Source organism: Malus domestica, chromosome 02 (genome assembly GCF_042453785.1).
Source record: "Malus domestica chromosome 02, GDT2T_hap1".
Classification (NCBI taxonomy): domain Eukaryota; kingdom Viridiplantae; phylum Streptophyta; class Magnoliopsida; order Rosales; family Rosaceae; genus Malus; species Malus domestica.
Window position 1 is genome coordinate 36,543,743 of NC_091662.1, and position 24,566 is coordinate 36,568,308.

General features: G+C 37.0%; 3 protein-coding genes and 1 long non-coding RNA gene across 4 annotated transcripts; 2 read left to right on the plus strand and 2 right to left on the minus strand.

The window, feature by feature from the left end:
• Positions 1-3,030: 3,030 nt before the first annotated feature.
• Positions 3,031-5,652, minus strand: LOC139190654 (uncharacterized). The gene is made up of 5 exons (XR_011574996.1): positions 5,382-5,652; positions 5,135-5,298; positions 4,965-5,033; positions 4,187-4,245; positions 3,031-3,247 (listed from the first exon to the last, which is right to left on the minus strand). It is a non-coding gene; the product is annotated as an uncharacterized lncRNA (long non-coding RNA).
• Positions 5,653-7,253: 1,601 nt separating this feature from the next.
• On the plus strand, positions 7,254-11,034 carry LOC103407479 (uncharacterized). Its single transcript, XM_008346406.4, has 3 exons — positions 7,254-7,611; positions 8,182-8,525; positions 9,032-11,034. The coding sequence occupies exons 1-3, from the start codon at positions 7,398-7,400 to the stop codon at positions 10,949-10,951; spliced, it is 2,478 nt and encodes an 825-aa protein (XP_008344628.3). The 5' UTR covers positions 7,254-7,397; the 3' UTR covers positions 10,952-11,034.
• Positions 11,035-11,840: 806 nt separating this feature from the next.
• Positions 11,841-18,396, plus strand: LOC103413100 (actin-related protein 7-like). Its single transcript, XM_029096704.2, has 8 exons — positions 11,841-11,916; positions 12,013-12,118; positions 13,666-13,878; positions 14,396-14,537; positions 15,054-15,298; positions 15,871-16,054; positions 16,895-16,962; positions 18,046-18,396. The coding sequence occupies exons 2-8, from the start codon at positions 12,041-12,043 to the stop codon at positions 18,196-18,198; spliced, it is 1,083 nt and encodes a 360-aa protein (XP_028952537.1). The 5' UTR covers positions 11,841-11,916; positions 12,013-12,040; the 3' UTR covers positions 18,199-18,396.
• A 185-nt stretch (positions 18,397-18,581) lies between these two features.
• On the minus strand, positions 18,582-23,452 carry LOC139193976 (polygalacturonase-like). Its single transcript, XM_070817934.1, has 9 exons — positions 22,958-23,452; positions 22,688-22,819; positions 21,414-21,578; positions 21,004-21,024; positions 20,639-20,846; positions 20,209-20,290; positions 20,007-20,115; positions 19,528-19,644; positions 18,582-19,219 (listed from the first exon to the last, which is right to left on the minus strand). The coding sequence occupies exons 1-9, from the start codon at positions 23,201-23,203 to the stop codon at positions 19,001-19,003; spliced, it is 1,299 nt and encodes a 432-aa protein (XP_070674035.1). The 5' UTR covers positions 23,204-23,452; the 3' UTR covers positions 18,582-19,000.
• Positions 23,453-24,566: the final 1,114 nt, after the last annotated feature.

A 24,566-nucleotide genomic window follows, 5' to 3' on the forward strand; every position in this document is an offset into this window, starting at 1 on the left:
ATCTACAACAAACAAATCAATACGTCAAAGCTTCCAATTGCATCCACTGGCAATCAAAAGATTCAAAAGCAATGAGGAAATTAGTCCATCGGCTGCCAACTTGGTCCATGACGTTCTTCATGCCCAGCAATTCTTCCAGCACCGGCACGTACTCGTCAGCAACATAAATCTCGATACAAGTCTCCATACACAGAACTTTGAAAGCGGGGGAAGGCCTAGAAGAATAGCAGTCCTTCTCGGCGCAACTGGTGTCGAAGACGATTTTCTCAACAAAGGATACGGAGGAGGGATGAGTGTGGAGGTGAGGGACTTGGAGCTGAGAAAGGGTTTGGGATATGCCGATCACCATGTTGTCGTAGCGGACTAGAACTGTGGCTGCGTTCACATCTACGCTCCAATTTTCTTCTTCGAACAATATATTGCCATCGTTGTGGTGATCCATACGGGGCCGTTTGATGACGACCTTGATGGTGATTAAGAACATGGGACATGGCAACTCGGTTTCAGGTACGAAAACACCTCTTAGACGTGTGTTGCAGTAAGTTTCACCCACCACTTCCCAACGTTCACTGGCCACGGCACCAGCGCCCATGACAAACTTCGATCGCGAAATCGGGAATTAACTCGGAACAGAAAACTAAAGTGGAAAGTTGAAGAAGAAGATTAGAGCTTGTTGTTGATTATTGACTCAAACATGTAGTCAAAGTCCAAATCTTTGGGCTACTTTTGTGGTCAAAATTGTTGGATGGCATGCTACATGTGGGAAACCAAAATTGGATGCACTTATGCCTAATTCTTTTTGACTTGATGTTAGGCCTTTGGCCATTGATGTCTTTGAGAAGCTTTTTCTTTGGCTATAAAAGGAGAGCAAGGTGTAGCTCATAAGCATGGAGAAGTAGAGAAGAACAAGGAAGAGAGAAAAATAGCAAGAAGCCATTTGGCATAGAGAAGAATTTTCTCAAATTGTCTTGCTTTGTATTTTTTTGGTTTTCTCTTCCTATTGTAAGTGTGAGAGCTTGGGGTTATTTGGGTCTTTGGGAAATTGAGTGATAAACACTATTGTATGTTCTCATTGATTATAGTGGAATACTCCGTCGTCTCCAAACTGGATGTAGGCATTGCCGAACCAGTATAAATCTTGGTGTTCTTGTTGGTGTTGTTTTTATTCTGTTCTGTCTTACTATTCACTTACAGTCGTACGCCGCTTCCGCACAACACTTGTGTGCTAGTTCGGTGCAAGAATTGGTATTATATAGAAGGGTTTCCTTACGTGGGGGTTGGGGTTTCCAAATTGCTCTGGGAAATTCTTCATTCGCAAGAAAAATATTCGACCGTTGGCAGAATTTTTTTATTAATTCAAATCCTTCCCGCATTTATTAATTTTTTGGTTGGAAAATCCCTCCGTGTTTCGGGAAAAGAAAACGTGCTCATTGATGAATTTTTTATTATTTTTTTTAACGAGGCAATTTTTTTTGTCGTGGTCTATTTGGGGGTGAAATGATGCTTTCAATTTCACTCTCGTGATGAAAAAAATTGTTAATTAAGCCCTTGTGGCGAGATTTGATAGCAATTGAGATCCAAATCCAAACTTTCGTTAGTTTTCCATAAAATAAACTCATGCGACTATCACGTGGATGTGTCAAATTCGTTATTTCACTCCAAATTGTATATTATGTCATGGACATCTAGTTTAACTGAAATTGACGTGGTTTTACAGGTTTAGTTTCACCTTGCGACGACGTTCAAGCTTCTTTTTTGGGAAATACAATTTCAGTTAAAACCTAAGTTATACTAGATCCACATGGCATACGTGTTGTGCCTTGGCCCGTTCATTAGTGCGGAAACGAGATTCAGATTACAACCTCACCAAAATCACACTCAGTTGAACAGAATAAATTACAAGAAATAAAGACACCGAGAAATTTATGAGGTTCGGCAAAAACCTGCCTACGTCCCCGGAAATATATTGCTCTTCACTATGAGAATAACAGTACAAGTACACATGAGTTAAATCAACATAACCCAATCCCGAATCCCTTGCACACCCACTCATAGAATTTTCCCAAGAGCATCACTCTACCCCAAGAGTTCTTTCACTAGAATATTTTTCACTCTAGCTCTCTTGATTTTCTCTCAACCCATGTTCAACCTTTCCCATGGGAGAGTTGAATGCTCTCCCCCTTTGGATGCTCTCTGATGCCTTCTCAGGAGAGAGCCGAATTCTCTCTCTCACACCCTTTGTGTATGAAAAATGCCTTCACTTATAGACATGCACCATCAATTATGTCAACAACCAAAACATGATTCCACAAAACATGCTTCCACAAAACATGATTCCACAAAACATGCTTCCACAAAACATGCTTCCAAAGTCCACAAAGTTGAGAGGAAATGGTTGCCAACTCATAATTATATGAGCCAAACACAACAATACGAAGTAATTTGGATTGAAATGACGAATTTTGCCCCTCCACGTGAAAGTCATGTGAGTTTGTTTAATGAAAGACTAATGGAAGTTTGAGTTTGGACCTCAATTGCTAACAGACTTCACTACAATGATTTAATTAACAACTTTTTCACTACGAGGTGACATTAAAAGCGGCGTGTCACTGCAGAGACCATGAAAGTTTTTGACCATTTTATTATTTAAAAAGAAAAAACCGTTTCCTATTTTATTAGTGCTCTACTTACTACCGTCTCCTTAGTCCAAATAACATTGTTTGTTCAACAAAAAAAAATATTATAAATTCATAATAAGGAAAACTAATCAAAAGGGTTTGAAAATTTTAACTTTTAACAAAAAACCACATTGAAAGTTTATTTAATGGTTAGTACAAATCCCATTTTTATATCAACCCAAATACAATAGCCCAGACTAAATAACATAGTGATTTGTCAATTTTACCCCTAACGGATGTGGTTAACCTAATTTAACTATTCTGTTAGAGTAGTCAGTTTGGGGTTAGCCAAACCTATAAACTAATTGAATTTTAATTTTTTGCATACCAGTTTCAAAGAGATTTTCAATTTTTTATGAAAATGAACTAAAACACCATATTTGACACACCCCATCCCGAAGGAGGGCATGCTGGCCGTCACGTGAGAGTGACGTAACCATTTGCACAGTACGGAAGCTTTAATTATACAGTTTATAAGTTGATACACCCGAAGGTGAGTCCTAATTTTGTCCAATCTGTCAGAACACCGTAGAATTCCTCGTAGTCACCACACCTCAGCAATCTTGAACCTGGAGGGGCGCAAAACCAAAATTGAGTGGGTCAGTAAAACAAATCTTTTCAAATCCAACTTTTCTCAATACATTGTAACCCTTCTCCGTAAAACTTGTATACTTTCCCAGAAATGTAAAATATAAATATACATATATAATCTCAAAACTTCAATTCACTTTTTCAACATTTTTCATATCAGTTATGCCATGCCATGTCTAAATTCAACAGTATAATATGAATGCATCAACATAAATCAGGTGAAAGAAAATAATCAACCGGAGACCCTACAATGGTCCTGTACGGTTGAATCTAGAGCTCAAAATATCATCTAACCGGAGTCACCAACTGTGACCTGTACGGCCATGTCGGAGTCACCTAGTATGACCTGTACGGCACTACACTGCACATAAGTCGGAATTACCTAATGTAATCTGTATGACTTAATGGTGTAATAATATGCTCTAGTGCTTTTCTCATAAATCATCTGTGCACATAATCTAAGGTCACCTACCAGTCGGAACCCCTCTAATGGTCTATACGATTGGCATGTCGGAACCACCCCCGGTGGTCTGTACGACTAGCATCTACTTGGATCCAAGGTGAGCATGCGATGCGGTGAATAATAATAAGCACTAATACCAAGGTGCAGGTTATGAGCTCAATATATCTCAACATCATCATAGCAGTAATATACTCACCTGATACTCACCTGTGCGTCCACAGCACCAATTCATACATATGCATCATATCTCAATTCATACTTTTCATATCATTTCATGCATGGCATTTCGATTCACATTTCTATATACTTTTCACATACTTCTATGCATGGTATTTCAACTAATATATCTCATATACTTTTATACATTTTCATTTAAAGCATAATTTCATGCATTTTCAATTTATGGGAAAACGGCAAGTATATATGTATACGGAAAACAAAACTGCCCACTCACCTGGAGTTCGCCCTACAACTCCCTAGCACAATACGCCAAGGCGTCATGACGATCGGCGCCTAAAACAATAATCAATTCCAACCTTAGAATTCATATCGATAGAATATATAACTTATATAAAATACGTCACTACGTAGTTCGATCCGGAAGATCCACCACTCGGATTTTAAATCCATAACTTCCAGAGGTCCACAATATATCTCTAGGATAACCTCCTAAAATTTCATTACCATCCAACGGTCGGATCTCCGTCAATTAACAAAACTAGGTGACGGTTAACATTCTATATTATGGACTTACAACTCCAATTTCGGAAGATCCGCAAATCGGATTCCCAATCTGTAAGTTCCTATAATCCTCAAATATTACGTATTACAACGTATCAAAGTTTGGTGACGATCCAACGGTCGGATCATTAATTCACATTTTCACCTAATGCGAAAACTATAAAACGTTATTCGAACACCTAACCAACAATCCTTAATAACTTTCTCATACGGTGCTCAAATTGGGTATATGAATATACCACAGTGATCTACTTGACGTCACGGACGTCGACATATTTTTAAAATAATTTTTTTACTGTAGCACGCGCTCCCACGCGCCAAGGAAGGAACGGACCTACGCGCCCCCACGCGCACCTTCTTCTTCCTTGGGTCGCCGGACTGGTTTTTCCGGCGGCCGTTTTTCAAATTGCCATAACTTTGTAATTTGTCAACGAAATCAAGTGATTCAAAAACGAAAGTTGTAGCCCTTGAAGAGACAAAGAGAATGGTACCTTGAACAACACCTAGTTCGCCGTGGTTTGGCCGGAAACTGCCTCGAAAGCCTCGGAGGTCGCCGGAAACTGGGTATTTTTCAAATGAGTATAACTTCTTCAATACTCAACTAAATTGAGTGAAACAAAAAGGAAAGTTGTAGTACTTGACGAGACGAAGAGATTGATACCTATCTCGACTCCTAACTCGCCGGATATTCGCCGGAAAATGCCTCGAAAGCTCCGGCCAAACTTTGAACTTGTCGATCTCCGTGTTCTTACGTCCAAAAACTTCCAACGAAGCACTCCGAGCTTCCTTGGGACCTCACTAAGCTCGCTGTGATCTTGTTTTAGCCTAAATCGTAACCATTTAAAAGATCATGAACAATACATAAACACGGGACCTTAAAAACTAGGGTTTTCCGAAGCAAAACTTACCTGAAATGGATACCATCGTGATCGTGAAGTCTTCAGGGTTCCAATGGTGGTCTTAGATTCGTCGTTGGTATAGATTTAGGGTGGTTTTGTGGTGGTCCGTGTGAGTTCGAAGGAGAGGGAGAGAGAACTGAGAGTCTCGTGAGGGAGGAGAGAGAGAGAGACAATGTTACGGGTTATGGGGAGGGTTTTGAGGTGTGGGGATCCCACATGTCCAACCCAATTCCAATTTCATAAGTTTCAACATAAAAATCCAACTTAAGCCTAGTTTAAGTTCCTAAAACCAAATAACTTAGGAACTTTAAGTAAAACCAATTGTTAAATTTTCGCCCCTTAGTCCCGTTTAAGGGCATTTTCGTATTTTCACGTCCTCGGAATTAAAATTCTGGGACGGGCTGTGACAATATTGATTCTGAATCCATACTGTTTATCAAACAGAAACAAAAAAACTACACTATTTATCAAACTATACTATTTGTTGAATGTATAAATTATTAACAGAGAATCACACTAGTTCGTGTAATAACGTAATATATGTTTATACTCGTTCGTGAATGCATCCCATATTTTACTATTTCCTTACATTTCAATTCTATTTACAAATGAAGAAAATTGTAAACTATTTCGTAAACACTGGTTATTAAACTTAAAAATTGTGAACTATTTTGTAAACACTGTCTATTAAACCAAAACACCGCTGGAATAGAATGTTCATTATATTTAAATTATTTAAGCAAATAAACCAACATATGAGGGCAAGAAAATACTATTTAAAGGTTATAAGAAAACGAGCAGTTATCAAAGTGAAGTAAAAATATACCATTTTGCAGAAACATTGCTCATTCAATGAATTCGAAGCATGCAAACTTACATATTACTGTAAAATCACAGAAAATATCAGAAATTTTGTGGTACGTACCTTTGTTTCTTCTATGTTGCTTTTATTTCCCAATTTTTTTGTGTGTTTTCGTCTGGATGTAAATCATAACTCTGAACCAGAAACATAATTCATTTTTTAGAATCTCAAACATGCAAATGTACATATTTAGTAAATTAAAGTAAGAAATCATCAAGAATATCAGAAATTATAGGTTCGTACCTGTGTTTGTCCAATTTCGACTTTGCAAACATACAGTTCGAATGTTTTTAGTTTTTCATCTTCAAATGGAGTTTTTGGGTTGAGAAATTCCGGATTTGATGTGTAGATTATTGTTTGAAAACTTGAATCGAACTTGAAAATGCTTTGAGATCTTGACGTTTCGAGCAATGGAGGTTTCGATTTTTTGGTACGGTGTGAAGGGGTTGGTAAACATTAATGGCGTTGCGAGGGATGATGAATTTTAGTAACTGCAACTTTCGCTAACGGGCTTGGGTTAGGCTCCGTTAGGGGCAATTTTGGAATATTAATTGTTATGCGGTTTGGGCTTTTTGGTGAGCCCGTGTGTTTTAGTTTTTGTAGGGCTTAGAAAAAATGTTTTGTGTCCTTATGATTAAAATTTAAGCTTTTTTTATTAAATAATAGTTTATGGTGGTTTTCCATTAAATAAAAGTTAACCCAATTCATTTTTATTAAAGCTCTATTTATAATATTTTTTTTACAGAAATTAGATGGAAATATCCTTAATTGACTAACGTAGATAAAAACAAGGATCAAATTGGTCAAATTAAAAACACATGAACTAAATTGATCCAATAATTAAAACACAAGGACCATTTTATATTTAAACCAAAAGAGTAATAACAAAATCAAATTTTAAGGTCATTCTATTCTGATAAGAACGACTTTTGCGGTTGAAGTTCGTATGAAAAAAAGGGGTAACTAAACATTAAAATTTGAGACTAATACGTTTCGAAAAGACCGAACGTGTGCAACGTCTAAGAAACGCCACACGTGCGGTGCATTAGGAATGCGATTCAGGTGGCCAGAAAAAATCCCAAATTTACGACTTTACCTCACACTGCTTCTCTCCATTAAGCAGCTCTCTCCTCCTCACCACGACAGAAGGCAGACCAAAGAACATGGAAACACACGAGGACGAGATCGACAACCACGACACCACCGCTTCCTGGACCTCCGCCACAACCTGGACCGTCGCAGGCGGTTCCCTCACGAATTGCGTCTCATTCGAATCCTCTTTCTCTCCGATCGATGACGAGACTCCGAAATCCACCCCTGCATCCTCTCTTATCCTGCACCCTCCATCACCCGATTCGGGCCCTTGCGAGATCACCGGTATGTTCCACAACTTGTTTTCTCTGAAAACTTTACATTTGGGCCCCAAATTTATTGAATTTGAGCCTTAACCCCCTGATTGTATGAATCCTTGTCCCTTTATATTATTATTGTAGGTTAGGAGCTTGAATAGTGCTATTAAGAGTTTGATTAATAATTTCTGGGACCAAAGTGGATTTTCAATTAGGATTAGGATTGCCTAATTATTAGAACCACGAAGATGAAACGAAGCTAATTAGAGGGCCAATCTTGTACTCGAAAAAGAAGATAAAAGCAGGATTTTGCAGTGTAGTATGAGTTCAACTAGATAATATTTGCGAAAAGCGGCATTTGGTTGCTAGAAGTGGAAGTAATATCTGTTGGAGTACAAAATTTACCAAGTGGGGTCGGCTGTATGAACCACTGCGCAATTTACTTAGTACATGCTATTGTAATCAATAAACACCCCGTATAAAATGCATCAAAGACTCTTTAGTAATGAAAAAAGAATAAACAAATGGTTGAAGTATGAGAGAAACAACTTACTTTTATAGTCTGATTGCAAATGACCAACAATGTTTTCCACTGCAGTTAATTTTACACAAAAACATGAGGTCCAGCAGGTTTATGTTCGAAGTACTGCCCGAGTCTATGAGATATACTATGCACCCGATATACAGAGTGGCAATGAATATCTCTGCACTGTTCGCTGTGGCATTGCTGCCCGAGATGAAGAAGTGCTTCACACGGGTGACAATGAAGATGTTCGTTCTGCAAATTCAAATGGGTCGCTGAAGGACCCATCCGAAGATAAGTCAAGAAATGGAAATAGTCTGAACAGCAGTGAAGATGACTGGGTTGAAGTGAAAGTCTCAGATAGTAATGTGCTTGATAACAAAATCAATTCGTTGCAATCGAATTTGGGATCTGCACAGGTATGTTGTTTTTCTCCATCGAACCCCCTCCCACTTTGTTTTTCTTCTGTTTCTTTTTTTTCCTGTCTAGTCAATTTCTTTATATGGTGCTCCTTTTGCTTGTGCCCACATTTAATTATGTTTTTGGCCATCATCCCTTTACGAAGAAACACTAAGACACAAGTTTGAAAATTGAGAAGCCTGTGTTCTGGAGTCTGGACCCTGTGTGCGCCATGGTGGTTGAGAGGACAAAAAATTTGTATTTATGAGTGCAATTTCCTTTGCATTGTTCTTTGGCCAATCTCTTTTGCACTTTTCCAAGTTAATAACATATCATTACTGGTTCAACGCTTCTTCAGATACTTCTTGCAATTGTTAGTGCCCCTTCTGTGCTCGTATTTGCGAGGAGAGGGGGAAGGGGAGGAGAGAGAGAGTTTTGGTGATAATGGGCTGGGTAGTCTAAACGTGAGGGCACTAATCTATATTGATTATTATCTTTGCTGATCAAGTTCTTGTGTGTGTATCAGGATTTTTATGAAGCTACAGCACAGATTAGTGATGCAAGTCCTTGTGTATCCCTCACACTTCGTCTACTGTCGCTTGAGAGGAAAGATTGTGTATGTGTTGGTGAGGTGTATGTATTTGCTGATCCTGTTGATACATCTGATTCAGAAAACCAAGTTAATACTGTGGAAAATTCGGTTGGGAGTTCTCTCATGGCCATGCTTGTGCCTACTCTTTTACAATTTTCTAAAACAAGGGGTGCTAACGGAACACAAGACAAGCCAATTTCTGATACATGGGGAAAACAGAACTCTCTAGTGATTGGGTCAAAAGAAACTGATTCTACCAGTGTGACAACTAAGATTCAGGAGCAAGGAAAAGCCAGTATACCTGATCACCAAGAACAAGAAGTAAAGGTTCCAGATGTTAATAGGGCTACTACTAGTACTGCTCAGTTATGTATCCCGTCACAAGTTGAAAGCTCTGTCAACCAGCTGTATTCTCGAATGGGCAGAATAGAGGATCTATTTTTAAGGTTTGAAGAAAAGATGCTAAAACCAATGAGCAGCATTGAGGCAAGGCTTGAAAGGGTAGAGCAGCAACTTGAAGTACTGGTAAACAAATCGCAGAATTCTGGATTGCCAACATGCTCAAGATTCTATGCTTCTTCTTTCTCGTGCAATGAGTCTGAGTCTAACTCTTTCTATAATAGTGGAAATGATTATCCCCGTTGTGAGGCATTTGAATCAGGTAAGAAGGACATTCAATCAGATGCACCCTTGACTGCACCTAATGACATGTCTGCTTCAGTATATTCTACTCATTTGCTTCCAAGTCTGGTAGTAACTGCTCCTGAATTTTCAAACGGTGATGATGACGATGAGGAGGACGAAGAAGATCATACATCAGATGTAGTGATAGGTTCATCAGAAAAACCAAGGCCTGCTTTGACAATTGATGATGCTTTAGCATCTGCACTAGCTGGATTCATGTCTTTGACTTCAACCCAACCAGAGAAACATGCTCAAACTCTTTCGGTTAAAGCTCCTGATTTTTTAAATGAAGAAGATGGTAGCATTGAGAGAAAAGAATCAACAAGAGTGGAACATGAAGCAGACACTGATTCTTCCATGTGCCTTGGTGAAACTGGTGTGACAGAGAACATAAAAGGTTCACTTGCTGATTTGACGAAAAATTCTTCAGAGGGTGAGGGGAATGTAATAAAATCACCTAATGATGAGGAAACTGATAAAACACTCTTAGTCGATGGACTGGACCAGCATTATGAGGGTGGAGAAGGAGGAAAACTTGATGATGACAAGAGCATTGACAATGCAGTTGATCCAGCCAATGGTGGCATGTCTAGAACTGATTTTTGTCAGATAACAGAAGATATTGAAAATGAAGACATCAGCACTGAGATACGCAACATTCTGGACCCTGACAACGCTGATGTTCGAAACCAGTTGCCCCAACATCAGACTGATGATGGATATGATAACACGCAGGAAGATGCTAATACAGATTCTGATTTAACGCCTCCAAAGGAAGTGACAGAAGAGAAATCCGACAAAGATGCTTTGAAGAATATCCTCGATTTTTCACATGCTGCTTCTGTGGTGGATTTTGATATTCCAGTTCTGGATGTGAAATTCACTTCTCAGGATAGCTGCAATAATGGCTATTTTTCTCTCGAAGCCCTTTTAACCGAGTTGCCAGAATCAGTGACCGAAGCTCCTTCGGTAAAGAAAAGTGACGAGGTGCTCCCAGTTGGCTCTGACGGACATGACTTAATTTTGGTGGAGGACAGGGAGCCAGTTGGTCCCGCCTCTGAGGGTAATTTTTCTGTGGATATGGATTTCTATAGTATCGGAGAACCTTTGAGCTTGTGGGGTGACCAGACATGCAATAGCCATGAGACATTTGCAGCAAGTCTCATTTGATAGTGCATAAGTTTGTTCACAACTTTGTTGCTATGTACATATATTTGATTTGAGCTAGACGTAATGTACTGATTGTTTCTTTTCTCCTCTCCTTCATTACTCACAAACCAAAGCTGAGAGGCACATTTGGACGGGTGGGCAAGGTGCGATTGGTTCGGATTAGGATTCAAACCGCGGACCGCGGACCGGGGTTGGGATAGTTTCGGTTTATGCATCAAACTAGTAGAATAAGCGTACCAAATGCATTATGCATCTATCTAGTCATAAGTGGTTTGGTTTGATTTGGTTTGTTCGGTTTTCTTCTTTTAGTAATTAGGAAAAATGGAGAGAAAAATGACATCAAATTCAAATGGCATCTAAAGAGCTTTAAATAATACAAATAAATCTTAAGCGGACCTTTTCAACACTCATTTTTGTTTTATAACGTTGCTTGAGAACCGTCTAATTTTTACATTACTCTTTGAAGATCAACTATACAAAAATTCAACCAAATTAGAAAATATTTAACTGTTTGATTGATGTTATCAAAATTTCAGTTAGATTTTAAATAATGACCGGTATTAAATAGGCGCACACGTTTTACCCGTATTGATTAAGTCATATGACTTTGTTAGACCTATCTTCAATCCTTATTGAACTTGGCAAAGAACATGTTTTGCCAACTCATAATGGCAAATGGTGCATTAATTTGACTGCACTCGAATTCAAACTCTCTTTAACTTGTTTAATCTAATTTATAGCAATATTAACGCTTGTAATAATATTTTTTTTTAATATGTGTCATGATCCAAATGTGCCTGTCCCATGTGTACACCTTCCCTTCCATCAGATCCCAAAAATTAAAAATAGAAAACGAAAAAAAAAAAATGGAATAAAGGAGAAAGGGTAGCATATTAGCAATATTTCCTTCCACAATTTTCTGAAATTTGAAAATACACAGCGGTCAGTTGGCCGCTTGTGGAGAGGTAAAGTGGAGTACTTGTCTGTTGAACTTTAACACTGAGAGCGTATCTACAGTTCAACTGCTCGGCTAAAACCCTTTTTGTTTCTTGAAATTCTAGGGTTAGGGTTTTTGGGGGAAAGACCAGAATGGAGGCTGCCGTGGTCGACGTCGGCTCCAAGCTCCTCAAAGCGGGATCCGCCATTCCCGATCAAGCTCCTTCCATGGTAATTGTCAAACCGTATGCTCCACTTTCTTGGTCTCGTTTCGTATATTCTGTTTGGTTGCTCAGAAAATGCTTTAGGTTTTTTTTGGGAAAGATGGAAATTGCCAAATGTGTGAAAGTTCTTTTGGGAAAGATGGAAAATTCCAAATATGTGAAGGTTTGGGCTTGTTTGTTGGTTTCCTATTGCCAGCTAGGATTTGTTTTGATTTCTTAAAGTCGGAATTCTAATTGGGAAATGTACTAGCAATGGCTTGGGGGTTGGGGGGAGGGGGTAGAATCTGTTTGGTTTCTGGGAAAGTTGTGAGAAAGAGAAGGAAAATTGTAGTTTTTTTGTAGCTCCAATCAATATTACAGCAGAATAATGACTTCATATGTGAGGGTCTCTGTTTCTTTTGCATCCGTGGCATGGATATCCTCTTGTTGTTGCTCATCAGTTGTTAGGAGAAAAGAATGCGATTTTTCTCACGGTTATCCTCTTGGGGGAAATGAAACTTTGTATGGTTGTGTTAGGGTGAGTTGAGTAGACGACTGTGTAACTCAAGTTTGAGCTCTGAAGACTATCGTCATGCATATGCACCCGATTGTTAAAATAACCCTTTTTGATATTGGTATGATGGGAATGTTAATATATCTCAACTTTCCAAACTACATATTCAAAAACTGAAGTTGGCATGGTAATTGTGGATTGTCACATTTCCAATTGCTTCTTACTTTTCATTTCCCTCCCTCCCAACAATCTCCTCTTATCACATGTATATATCCCTCCTCCTATCTTACTTTCAAGTTTTTAACCCTTATGAAGTTGCACATAAATGATGCCTTTGCACACCATTTTCCAGCCCAACAATATTAAAAATATATTCCAGAACCGAAGATGAAAAACAGTTGATTCTTTCTATCATAAACAATGAATATGCACATCATTTTACTTTGTATTCTAGTAAAATTTTGTGTTCGTGGAAGTTGTATATGTCCCAGATAGAGAAATTGATATTGACCTTTGCAAATACTTATTAATTATTGTATGTGAAAGACTATTAGTATTCAGTTTCCAGCTGATTTGGTCTCTATCCAATTTCAAGGTAATTTGGGCTTGATATGTGCTCAACTTTTCAACTAATCCATGATTGTTGGGAAGTCTGAGGAAAAGAAAATCAATCAAATAGTGAATTTCAGGTCATGGTTGGTCTTTATTCTGCAAAAAGAGATAAACTTTTGATTTCAAAACAACAAAGGTGGATGTTTTGAAAAGTAAAGTTTTGTTTTAACTTTTAACTTGAATATTGAATCAGAAAGAAAATTTTCTTTCTTTGGAAACAAAGACCAACATTTTTTTTTTGGACTTGACCATGAAAATCATTTCTATCTGAAATTACATATCTGGAAAGGAAGTGGTGAATCACTTATGCTAAATTTAATGGTTGCATTGTACACAATGAAAATCCGATTTGGCTAACCCAGTAGTAGGTGATGAATCAACGTGATTTAATACTGATTTCTTTCTTTTTTTGTTTTTCATTAACGTTTGTCGTCTGTCATATGTTTCAGATAATTCCTAACCAAATGAAACAGCTTGATTTTGGATCAATGAATGATACTTCATCACTTGAAGATATCGTTGTTGATCCAGTTGTGCGAGGTCTTATTACTGACTGGGATGCCATGGAAGACCTGTTGCATCATGTTCTATATACTGGCCTTGGATGGGAAATGGGCAACGAAGGGCAGATACTATTTACTGATCCACTTTGTACTCCCAAGGTTAGCTACTATGCTTCTTTCCGAACACTCTTTATTAATTTAATATAGACCAGACTGGTAGCATTATGCAATACTTTGCTGAAAATCCATGTACAGTGGTTATTTTCACGGTTTTTAATATATTTTTGTATAGTTTAATTTAACATGTCAATCGATTATATGTTATATTGTAGTCTAGGCTGGTTCCATTGAGCACACTAAGTTAAACTTTCAGATATGATTTTATAATTGTTCTTACCAGTATTCTTGTTTAATTATACTTGAAAAAAAAATTCTACAGCCTCAAGTTTGTGTTTTGTGAATCAGTTATGTTGTTGTTGCACAGTGTTAAATTTATCTTTCTGACATTATTTCACAAGAGATAAAAATCTTGTAGGGAGGAGTAAGGAAGCCTTGTTATCTCTCTTGGAGAGAAAAATCCTAGAAATAGAACTTGCTCTTCATAATTCCTTTTTGTCTTAGTGCAGATAATATATTTTCTCTAAAGAAAAATTAAAATAATTTTTTTTTCTGCCAGTCTGTCAGAGAGCAGTTGGTGCAACTTATGTTTGAGACATTTAACACTTCAGGCTTCTATGCATCAGAGCAAGCAGTATTGTCACTTTATGCTGTTGGACGTATCTCGGGATGCACTGTTGATATTGGCCATGGAAAAATAGGTATATACACCTTGCAGAAGGGAACCTTTATTAGTGGAATCTTGTGTATTGAATACATAATTTTTTTGAGCTATTCTTTCGTTTCTATACTGCAGGCCAAGTTTTTTGCAATCTAATAAGTCTATATATTCAGAATTCATTTTATCCTGTCTAGCATAAAACCAGTCGTTTGACCACCTTCACTATACAAACATTCATTTTGTTTAAAATTTATAATCTTTTATTATATTACAGATCTTGTAATATTAGAACGAAATATATTATTGATAGTTGATAGCTATCCCAAGCTATAACCATCTACATAGTGTGCATTGGGTGACCATATGATGATAATGGTCATGAAAGATGCACTGGTAGCTGAACTAAAGGGGGCAAGTTTTAGTTAACACATCTGACCTGTTAATGGCATTGACTCATCTCTGTGCAAACAGTTAGTCAATATGGGATATGAAAATGTAAGCAAACTGATTGCTTTTTCATTTGTGCCTTTTCTGTATTTTGGCCAATTTTTAACAGATATTGCACCAGTCGTTGAAGGTGCTGTTCAGCACATTGCCTCAAGAAGGTTTGAAATTGGAGGTACTGATTTGACAAAATTACTTGCTCAAGAGCTTGGGAAATCTAATCCTTTAGTGAATATCAAGATGTCTGATATAGAGAAAATAAAAGAGCAATATTCATGTTGTGCTGAAGATGAACTTGCTTATGAAAAGACCAAAAATTCATGCCAGATAGAGCAACATACCCTTCCTGATGGACAGGTATGGTTCATTGTTCGAAATTTTGATTGGGATAGATGGAGAAGACACAGATATAGGCACATAGTTGTTTGGCATGTTTCAGCTGAGGATACATTGACTTCAGAATATCATATTATGCCTGTAGTTTGCTATTATTTATGATGTAACTTGCTTGCACTTATCGCAGTTATCTGGTTTTGTTTGGTGTCAATCTATTATGTGTTAATAATAAATGTATAATGAGTTTATTGAAAAGTTATCCTCACTAAAATCTTCTCCCATCTTAAATGTTGAATACTAAAAATAAGATCTAGTATACATTCAAACACTTCTATCCTTTAGATATATTTTTTTAAGGTGGATTCTTTTTTATCTCTACCTTACGTTTTCCTTTTTATTCTTCGATATGTAAACGCAAGATGACAGCAATCCCATCCCAAGGCATTTCGGTCACAGTTATTGTCATAGCCATCTATTTATGTTCCCCAAACCTTCTTTCCCACCCCCTTTTGTTTCATCATTCTGCTTTTTCCGGTATAGTTATTATGGTTTACATGTATAATAACTTTATGTGATACTGGTCATTGGTTTAGGTCATTAGGATTGGAAGAGAAAGATATACTGTTGGTGAGGCTTTATTTCAACCATCCATATTGGGTTTAGAGGCTCATGGAATTGTTGAGCAGCTTGTTCGTTGTATTTCAACAGTATCGTCTGATAATCATCGGCAGTTGCTGGAAAATACGGTACTGTGTGGTGGCACCATTTCTATGATTGGTGAGTACAGTAATTAATAACTAGTACGATATATTTTCTTTTTCTTTGTTTTTTTCCTTTTTTCTTCTCTTGAATACTCTTGTTAGACGAATTTTTGTGTACATCTCTGTGAGCCCTTTCTTTGGTTGGTTTATTATCCTTATCATCCTTATCGTTTTATTATCCTTATCATCCTTATCGTTTTTAACAAAATGGATTCACCAAGTTTTGGGAATCCTTGGGTTCAGAGTTCCTTTTAGATGATTCTTCTTTGGAAGTATATTACAGTGCAAGGCAGCAGATTTAAGAGCATGGTGAAATTTGAATTTGTCCTTGTTTCAAAAGAAATAGGAAATTTTGGTTTTTTTTTTGTTTTTTTGTTTTGGTTTTTTTTTGTTTGTATTGGTAGCCGACATTCACCTATCCCAGACCCTGCGTAAAGCGGGAGCCTTGTGCACCGGGTACGACCTTTTTGTATTGGTAGCCGACATTCACCTCTCCCAGACCCTGCGTAAAGCGGGAGCCTTGTGCACTGCGATGGCAAGTGCCTTCGCCCATGAGCTAGGTCTCGGGTTCGAGACTTGGGAGCAGCCTCTCCATAAATGGGGGTAAGGTTAGCCGACATTCACCTCTCCCAGACCCTGCGTAAAGCGGGAGCCTTGTGCACTGGGTACGACCTTTTTGTATTGGTAGCCGACATTCACCTCTCCCAGACCCTGCGTAAAGCGGGAACCTTGTGCACTGGGTACGATTTTTTTATTGGTAGCCGACATTCACCTCTCCCAGACCCTGCGTAAAGCGGGAGCCTTGTGCACTGGGTACGACCTTTTTTATTGGTAGTTTGATTGCTGTTTATTTCAGGTTTTGAAGAAAGGTTTCAGAAAGAAGCTGGTCTATGCTCATCAGCCGTTCGTCCTGCTTTAATTAAGGTAATTTATAGTACCATTAAAACTGCAGTTGGGTTTTAGCTTCAGACTTCAGGGTGGGGTAGGTTTGTAGTTCAAATCTTCCACAACAACAACAACAAAGCCTTTTCCCACTAAGTGGGGTCGGCTAAGTTCAAATCTTCCCAGGCAAAAAATCTGAAAGTGGTTGGGTTAAATAGTCAACTTTCTTTCACATGGTTCCACGAGTCATTGCATCGTACCTATTTGTTTACTGTAATCAGACTGAACCCTGTATAGGAAGTGCAAATTCTTAGTAATCTTGATGAAATAAGCTTCCAAGGTAAAATTTGAGGTCCAGATACTCTAAATGTATTATAGTCGGTCTCCTAATTGTTTCTGAGGCTGTATACAGTTCACAGCCCAGAGGTTGTGTTGGTTACTTTTATGGCATTTCCCTATCTTATTTGCTACACGTGAACGAGTGATCATAATGTCTTATTGGTTCATCTATTTTTCATAAAACTTTGTACTCATGCACTCGTGGTTATATTTTCTTATTGCTACTGTTATATTTGATAGATTTTGTGCTTCAGCCTTGAACTTGTATTTAAAATGATTAACATGTTCATTGATTTGGAAGTGATTCTTGACATGAAGGCTTTGACTGGATATAAAAAAAGAAGTTTAAATTGATTGTGTAGGAAATTAATTAATAGAAATATTCTTAGTTGATTTGTTGCCGGTGTAGCTCTACTGGAAAAGTGCTATTACAACTTGGATTTGTAAAAAGGAATTGCATTGATCTGGTGTACAGTGAGCTGAATATTTGGATACGTTTGTTATTGCACGGTCTTGTAATTATATGCTTGAAATGTCTATACAGCCGTAGTGAACTATCGCATAAAGGATCGCTTAATTTTTCTTAATTTGTTCACCGCACTAATGTTAATTGTATTAAAGTCAACAAGGTAAGCAATCACTGATTCACTTTCTTAGCCGGACTGAAAGTTATGTGAGCAAGATACTTTGATTTACATAACTTTTCCGCAACACTATTTTTTGTGTAGTAACTGGACCGCCGGTTTCTTCTTCTGATTGTTTTTTTTGGGTGCGTGTTCAATGCAGCCTCCAGAGTATATGCCAGAGAATTTATCAATGTATTCAGCGTGGGTGGGAGGTGCCATACTTGCCAAAGTCGTGTTCCCACAAAACCAACATATAACAAAAGCAGATTACGATGAAACTGGACCTTCTGTTGTTCATCGGAAATGTTTTTGAGTATCTCTCGTCCGTAAAAGTTCTTGGAACTCTTGTTTAGTTTGATTAGCATACTTGTATTATAGTTGTTGGTAACGCTAACACAAGATTGTAGTCGATTAGTGTTTGATTTTTAGTATTTCAACGGACGAATCCATTAACACATCCAAGCGTTTTGGAAATCAAATTTAGAGATCTAGTTAAGGATATGTTTAGTAAGGGAGCTTCTGTTTTACATTCAACTTCATCCTATTCCTCATTTCATCTTGATGCATCGATGTAAACTCTCGAATAATGGATGGCGAAGACGTCGTTTAGGGATGCAAACCTTTTCTTCCGGGATTTACATGTCATTTTGCAATTTTTCAAGATTCTGGGTTCGCGACTTGGTCTGCAAATCGGCATAGAACTAATATAGATATTTCGATTGACCAAAAAAAAGTATAGATATTTCTAGTGTGGCCAGCCGAACAAGTGACTGCTCAGTCAGCAGTGACCCACTGAATGGCAAGATAACTGTTTGGCGCCCCAAGGCCGAACACTCTTTGCAACGAGATCTCTTGTTCAAACTCCTATTATTTTTACGTTACATAATCCTCTCTCTCTCTCTCTATATATATAAGGAACCCAAAAATGGACGAGTAAAATGTCTGGTGACTAGCAATGGGCGTGGCAGTTTCCTGTAGCCTTTGCTTGTTGCTGCACCGGAATTAACCGACGGACACGAGGGGAAAGAGGGAAGCCTACAATATTTTGGTTTCGATTCTGAACTGTATACGGTGAAAGTTCAGGAACCAATTTTATAGTTTACGCGTTAAACTAATTAAGAGCATGTTGGAGAAACAGTTCCGATACGGTTTAAACTGACATTCTCACACGAAGCTTGGGCAGTTTCATCGGCTAGAGGTTTTAGGTTTACGTCTTTCAACAAAATTTCTTGACATCTGAAGTCCTTGCTGCAGTCAAATTTCACTGCCACTTTTGAAGCGCTCGTGCCTTTTACATTCTCATATAACACATTGCTTATTTCCACCGCCGAATCCTGCACAAAATAATTGATATTATAACGTGTTATCCTATTACGGCAGTAAGATAACGTGTTATACTATTACAAGAGTTGTTATTAGCACTTTAAAAAACTCAACTTGCACTTCTCCAATTGGATTTCTCCTTTCCATATATACATGTTGTTTTGGGTGAATGCTAATAACAGCTTATAATGATATGCATTCCAAAGAATACTTAAACTTTTCCGCCATTTAATAACTAACAAATTATGGTTTTACTGTTAAGCTGTCTAACATGTAATGTTGTGGATGAAAATGTAAATTTGGACCGTGAATTCATTACCTGTTCTAGGCACGGTTTATCCTGATCGCAGTAATGTTGGTCTATGATAATTGGATTGCTCACGTTGGCCATCACCACATTTTTGAATCTGATGTTTGTTGCATATCCAGACCCGCCCTATTTACCAAACAAAGTTGACCAATGTCATTTGATTTATACATGTACATGAAATAAAATGAAAAACTATTTTCTTATAGAGATCCTCTCCGGAGCCCAAGGACCGAGAAAGTCGGACTGTTTAATTTAAATCATGTGTTCTCCATTAGTCTATTGGTCCATCTAACACACAATCTCTCTCTCTAATGCCCATATATCTCACTTGAACGGTCCGAATTGCTCAGTCCACGAGTTTTGAAACGTGAGATCCGGAGATGATCTCACTTCTTTTCCTTGTCAAACCGTTAATTGATTGCATTGTATATGTAATGTGTCTATGCGTTCCCAATCTTACACATATATAGTTGAAAACGAAGTCTTACCTGCCAAGTCTTAATTCGCAATCCATTAGTGGTGTCCATAAGGTTGGCTCTAGAAACCATCACATCTGAAACCTCTGCTTGTGAATTTCCAGCTCCTAGGCTTCCAATGCTGCAATATGACATCACCAGAACGAGTATGAAATTAATTAGTTCAAATAATCGAAAAATTAATATCATGTAAATGTATCGGATGAAATCTTACCTGATTCCATGACCTGGTCCACATGTTATATCCTCAGCTCGAACAGTTTTTGACCCACTTACTATCGAAATACAGTCATCACCTTCAATTGATCAATAACAAGAAAGAAAACATAAATTGTATTAGTTTGATGAATTACTAGGTTCATGATTTTTATGTCGACTAAGATTATGTCATGTTATGTTGGACACTAAATTAGGGCATCTCTAATGGAAGATGCAAAAGATCTTAAACTGTGTATGTTACATTTTTTTTTATTGGCCAAAAGGCGGCAAGCTCTCCCATCCACATCTCTTGGAAGCATAAAATAGGATATAAATATTGTTTTTGTATCTCAAATTTGCATCTCTCCATTAATAATTCTAATTATATTTTAAACTGACAGTAATAAAATGTTGGAAAATTTTCGAGATGAGTTTACGACATGTACCTGTCCTAATGAGACAGTTGTTAATCCCAATATTTTGTGTTCCTGAAACATGGATTCCATCTGTGTTAGGGCTATCCCCTGGTGCGGTCACTATGAGATTCGAAGCTTTTACATTCACACACGACTCAAAAGATAGATGCATTTTTTGGGCATCTCGGAACTTCAAATTATCTACTTCCAAAGTGTTGCACCCCAAGAAAGTCACGGCCTTTCATCAACAAGAAAAAGAAACAACGAAACAGATGTCAGTATTTAATAGGCAGAATCGAAAATTCAACATCCTAAGAGTGCTTCTTTTCATTTAATCTAATATTTGTTAGGTATAATCATTAGTACTTGGAAATAAATAGGACCCAAAAACTTACATTTGGTGCGGTCGTGCAAGTCTGTGAGATAATGCAAGGTTCCACAAAAGAAAATAAAATATGTTAGTCTTTGCATATAGAAATGGGTAATCAAAGTTTAAAGTTAATATAACTTAAGAGTTGTTTGATAATCATTTAGTTTTCATTTTTTTTTGTACATTTTTTTAAATTGATTTGTGTTCAAAGTTTTTTTTTTTTTTGAAAAATGAAAACTAAACACTAAAAACTACTTTTTTTTTTTTAGTTTTCAAATTTAGCTTGATTTTTGCTTTCAATTTTTGAATTTTAAAACTAAAAAATAGTTACCAAATATATATTTTTTTTAAATTATAAAAAGTAAAAACTAAAACGATTGTGAAAACGGTTTCTAAGTCATGCACAACAATAGAATTAGTTATGGCATAACTTACATGCGAATCGTCAACTTTGCATGAGCTTTGCCACCATTTCCTTCCATTGCCATCGATGGTGCCACCACCTTCAACTCTAAAGTTAGTCAAATTTGAAAACAGAATCCAATGCCGGCTGTCCTTATAATCTGATTGTTTGGCAGAGGCTTCGATGGTTCCATATATCTAGTAAAATGAATCCAATTAATAAGAGCAAATAGTTTTTTTACTGTAAAATTTAAATTGTAAAAGGTACAAGTAATTTTACGTACATGTGTACCAAAATTTTGATACAAATCTTGTTTCATTAGGTTTGATATTCAGGTCTCACGAAAGATGTCATGAACAAGTCAGGCAGTTGCAGTAGGAAATATGCATGCTATGAACTAAGTCAACAAGTCATACAGTAGCAATTAGAATATGATTATAATTTATGTTTTTGGTTTATTGCAGCACACCGAATCTAAACCTCAAAGTTCAAATCTTCAAACAAGCTTTCGAACGAGATACTTTATGGACAATACATGCATGCATTTCTTATCCCCGAATGTAATTTACATATTTTTTAACATACATATATCATACGATGACGTAACATGTAAATAGTTATAGGGATGTTGTTGATTTTATATACGTATGTAAATGTCCCCCTTCAACAATGAAAAATTCAAAAGTGTTATATATATGTATATAGTTAGTATTTGACATTAAGTGCAATTGTGTAAATCGGAAGTAGAAATTATGTACGCAGAATGTATATAATCTCTTTATAATATTTTTTATATTTATAATTGTATTACTTGGAGAGCAAGTAATTCTATCTCTATACTATTATAAATAAAAGCACAAGACATAGGAATAACACACAAAAATTCTTTAGCCCCTTCTCTATCTCTTGTCGTCCATTTTTCTTTCTCTCTCTAAATTTGCACCTACGACAAAAAGTAGTATGTGTGTGTGTGTATATATATTCTTTGTACTAGTATTTCTATATTCACCCACCCCCTCCTCACCGAGAAAGTATAATGTACGGGGTTTGGCTTGTCCGGCCCACACACAAAAAACTCCCCTTTCCCCATCCACCCCGGGATTTTTTTTCATATTCACCTCGTCCCCATTTGTGTCCCATCTCCCTCTCCCTCCAGATCCGGTAGCCTCGCACAAGAACCTCTCCTCACCATCCAATTATATAATTCTAGTTGCTCACCAAACATATATATTAGGTCGATTGTAGATGGATGGATATATAGTTTGCATGTTATATGTGTGTTTAATGTCGTATATATGTGACTAACCTTGAGCGTGACTTGAGATTTGCAAGGGCCAGAGAAATCCATTGGCTTCAGTTGATAGACCCTATTCCTAGGGACCACGAGCTCAACATCACTTTTAGAAGAACAAGCCTTCTTCCAAGCTTCCGTAAATGCCTATATAAAACACAATTAATTATCAAACGCCAACCAGTTAACAACGCTCACTAATACTACTCATGATTAAAAACATAATCTTCAGGAGAAAAGCTCGAGGAGTATTACGACTGCGGCTCTCCTGTACAAATGGGTTACCTGGGAATCATCCGATCCATCTCCTTTTGCTCCAAAGCTATCCACATTTACAGTAACATCCATTGCTGAAGGTGATTGAAGCCGGCGTGTTCGATGGTGACGATGAAGATCATGTACAACTAGTGGGTTCTCGGGGTCACTACTAAAAGAGAAGGAAAAGGAGACTAATATTATGAGAAGTACACAGAGAAAATGGCTTTGTGAAAACATTTTAACTTTCACTTTTGGGTGCAGACACAATTGCATGTCCACAATTCCAGACGTTCAAGACAGACGCTTGGATCATATGTGGGATGTGATCATGAATATATATAGGAGAGTAGTCAAAGTTTTCTAGAGAGAGAAGGGAGGGACTTTGAAAATTAGAAGCAATGAAGACATAGAGAGAATCTTCATGAGTCAGAGAGGTATGGAGATTGAGAAGCAGAAAATTGAGAAGAAAGGATTTGGTTGGCAGGTAGTCGACTCTGGTTTCATATAATTAGTTTTCTATCCACTGAAGGAAATATATATATATATATATATATATAATTGATCCACTGAAGGAAAATATATGATGAAATATGAATCATAACGCTCCAGTTTAGTTTGGTTACTGGTGTTTGTTTACCAACACACCAGAAAATACAAATCCTACACCAATTAAAAACTCTCCCTAAAAAAATTAAACTTATTATATTAACACCCTACAAATTGTTGAATACACCTCATATACTTAATACACCCCACATTTGCTTTTTCAATGAAAAATTATCTTAATACACCCCATATATTTCTCCATAATACCCTCACACCTCACATTCTCAATATACATCTTACATTTTCTACATGCACCCCATATTTTCTATACACTCCACATTTCTCAAATCTTATACAGCTTTTAATTTGGACAAAAAATGCCGACTGGAATTTTGACAAAAGATGCCGCCTGAGATTTAAGCATATGTGGCTTATTTTCAATTCTACCATTAAAACCCATGTCGTCTGTTTTTAATATTTGGTGATAATTTTAGGTGTTTAATTCTTCATGTAATCCCTGTGATCCCTAAAAGATGAATACGAACATAGAAGCTTGAATAACGAAGTCATCAAAATCACTAAAACAATAAAGAATATAAAGTCTTACCTCATGTGAAGCTTCTGAAACATCGATTTCATGTTTTATTCGTCAAAAATAATTTTTCTCAATCAACATGTTTTTAGTTTCATTAGTTAAGGTTTTGTTCAACAATGGAGGGTCGGAGGGATTTTGATAGTTGAAGAAGATAAATAATACGTTAAAATTGATTTGGGGTGTATTTAGAAATATTTTTTTTTAAAGCTAAGAAGGTCAAAATTACCGTTGCATAGTAGGGTAAATAAATCATTTAATATTAAATTTTAATGTGGGGTGTATTCAATATTTTGTGGGGTGCTAATATAAAAAGCCAAAAAATATACATCAATTAAAGATTTAGGAAATAAGAAAGTGGTCATTTACCACAGTGGTGGAGATGAGTGTTGCCCTTGCAACTATGACGTGGGTTCGAAACCCGTCAACTCTCTAATCTAACAAATCTATTGTTTGACAAAAAAAAAAAAAGAAAAAAAAAACCCAAATAAGAAATTA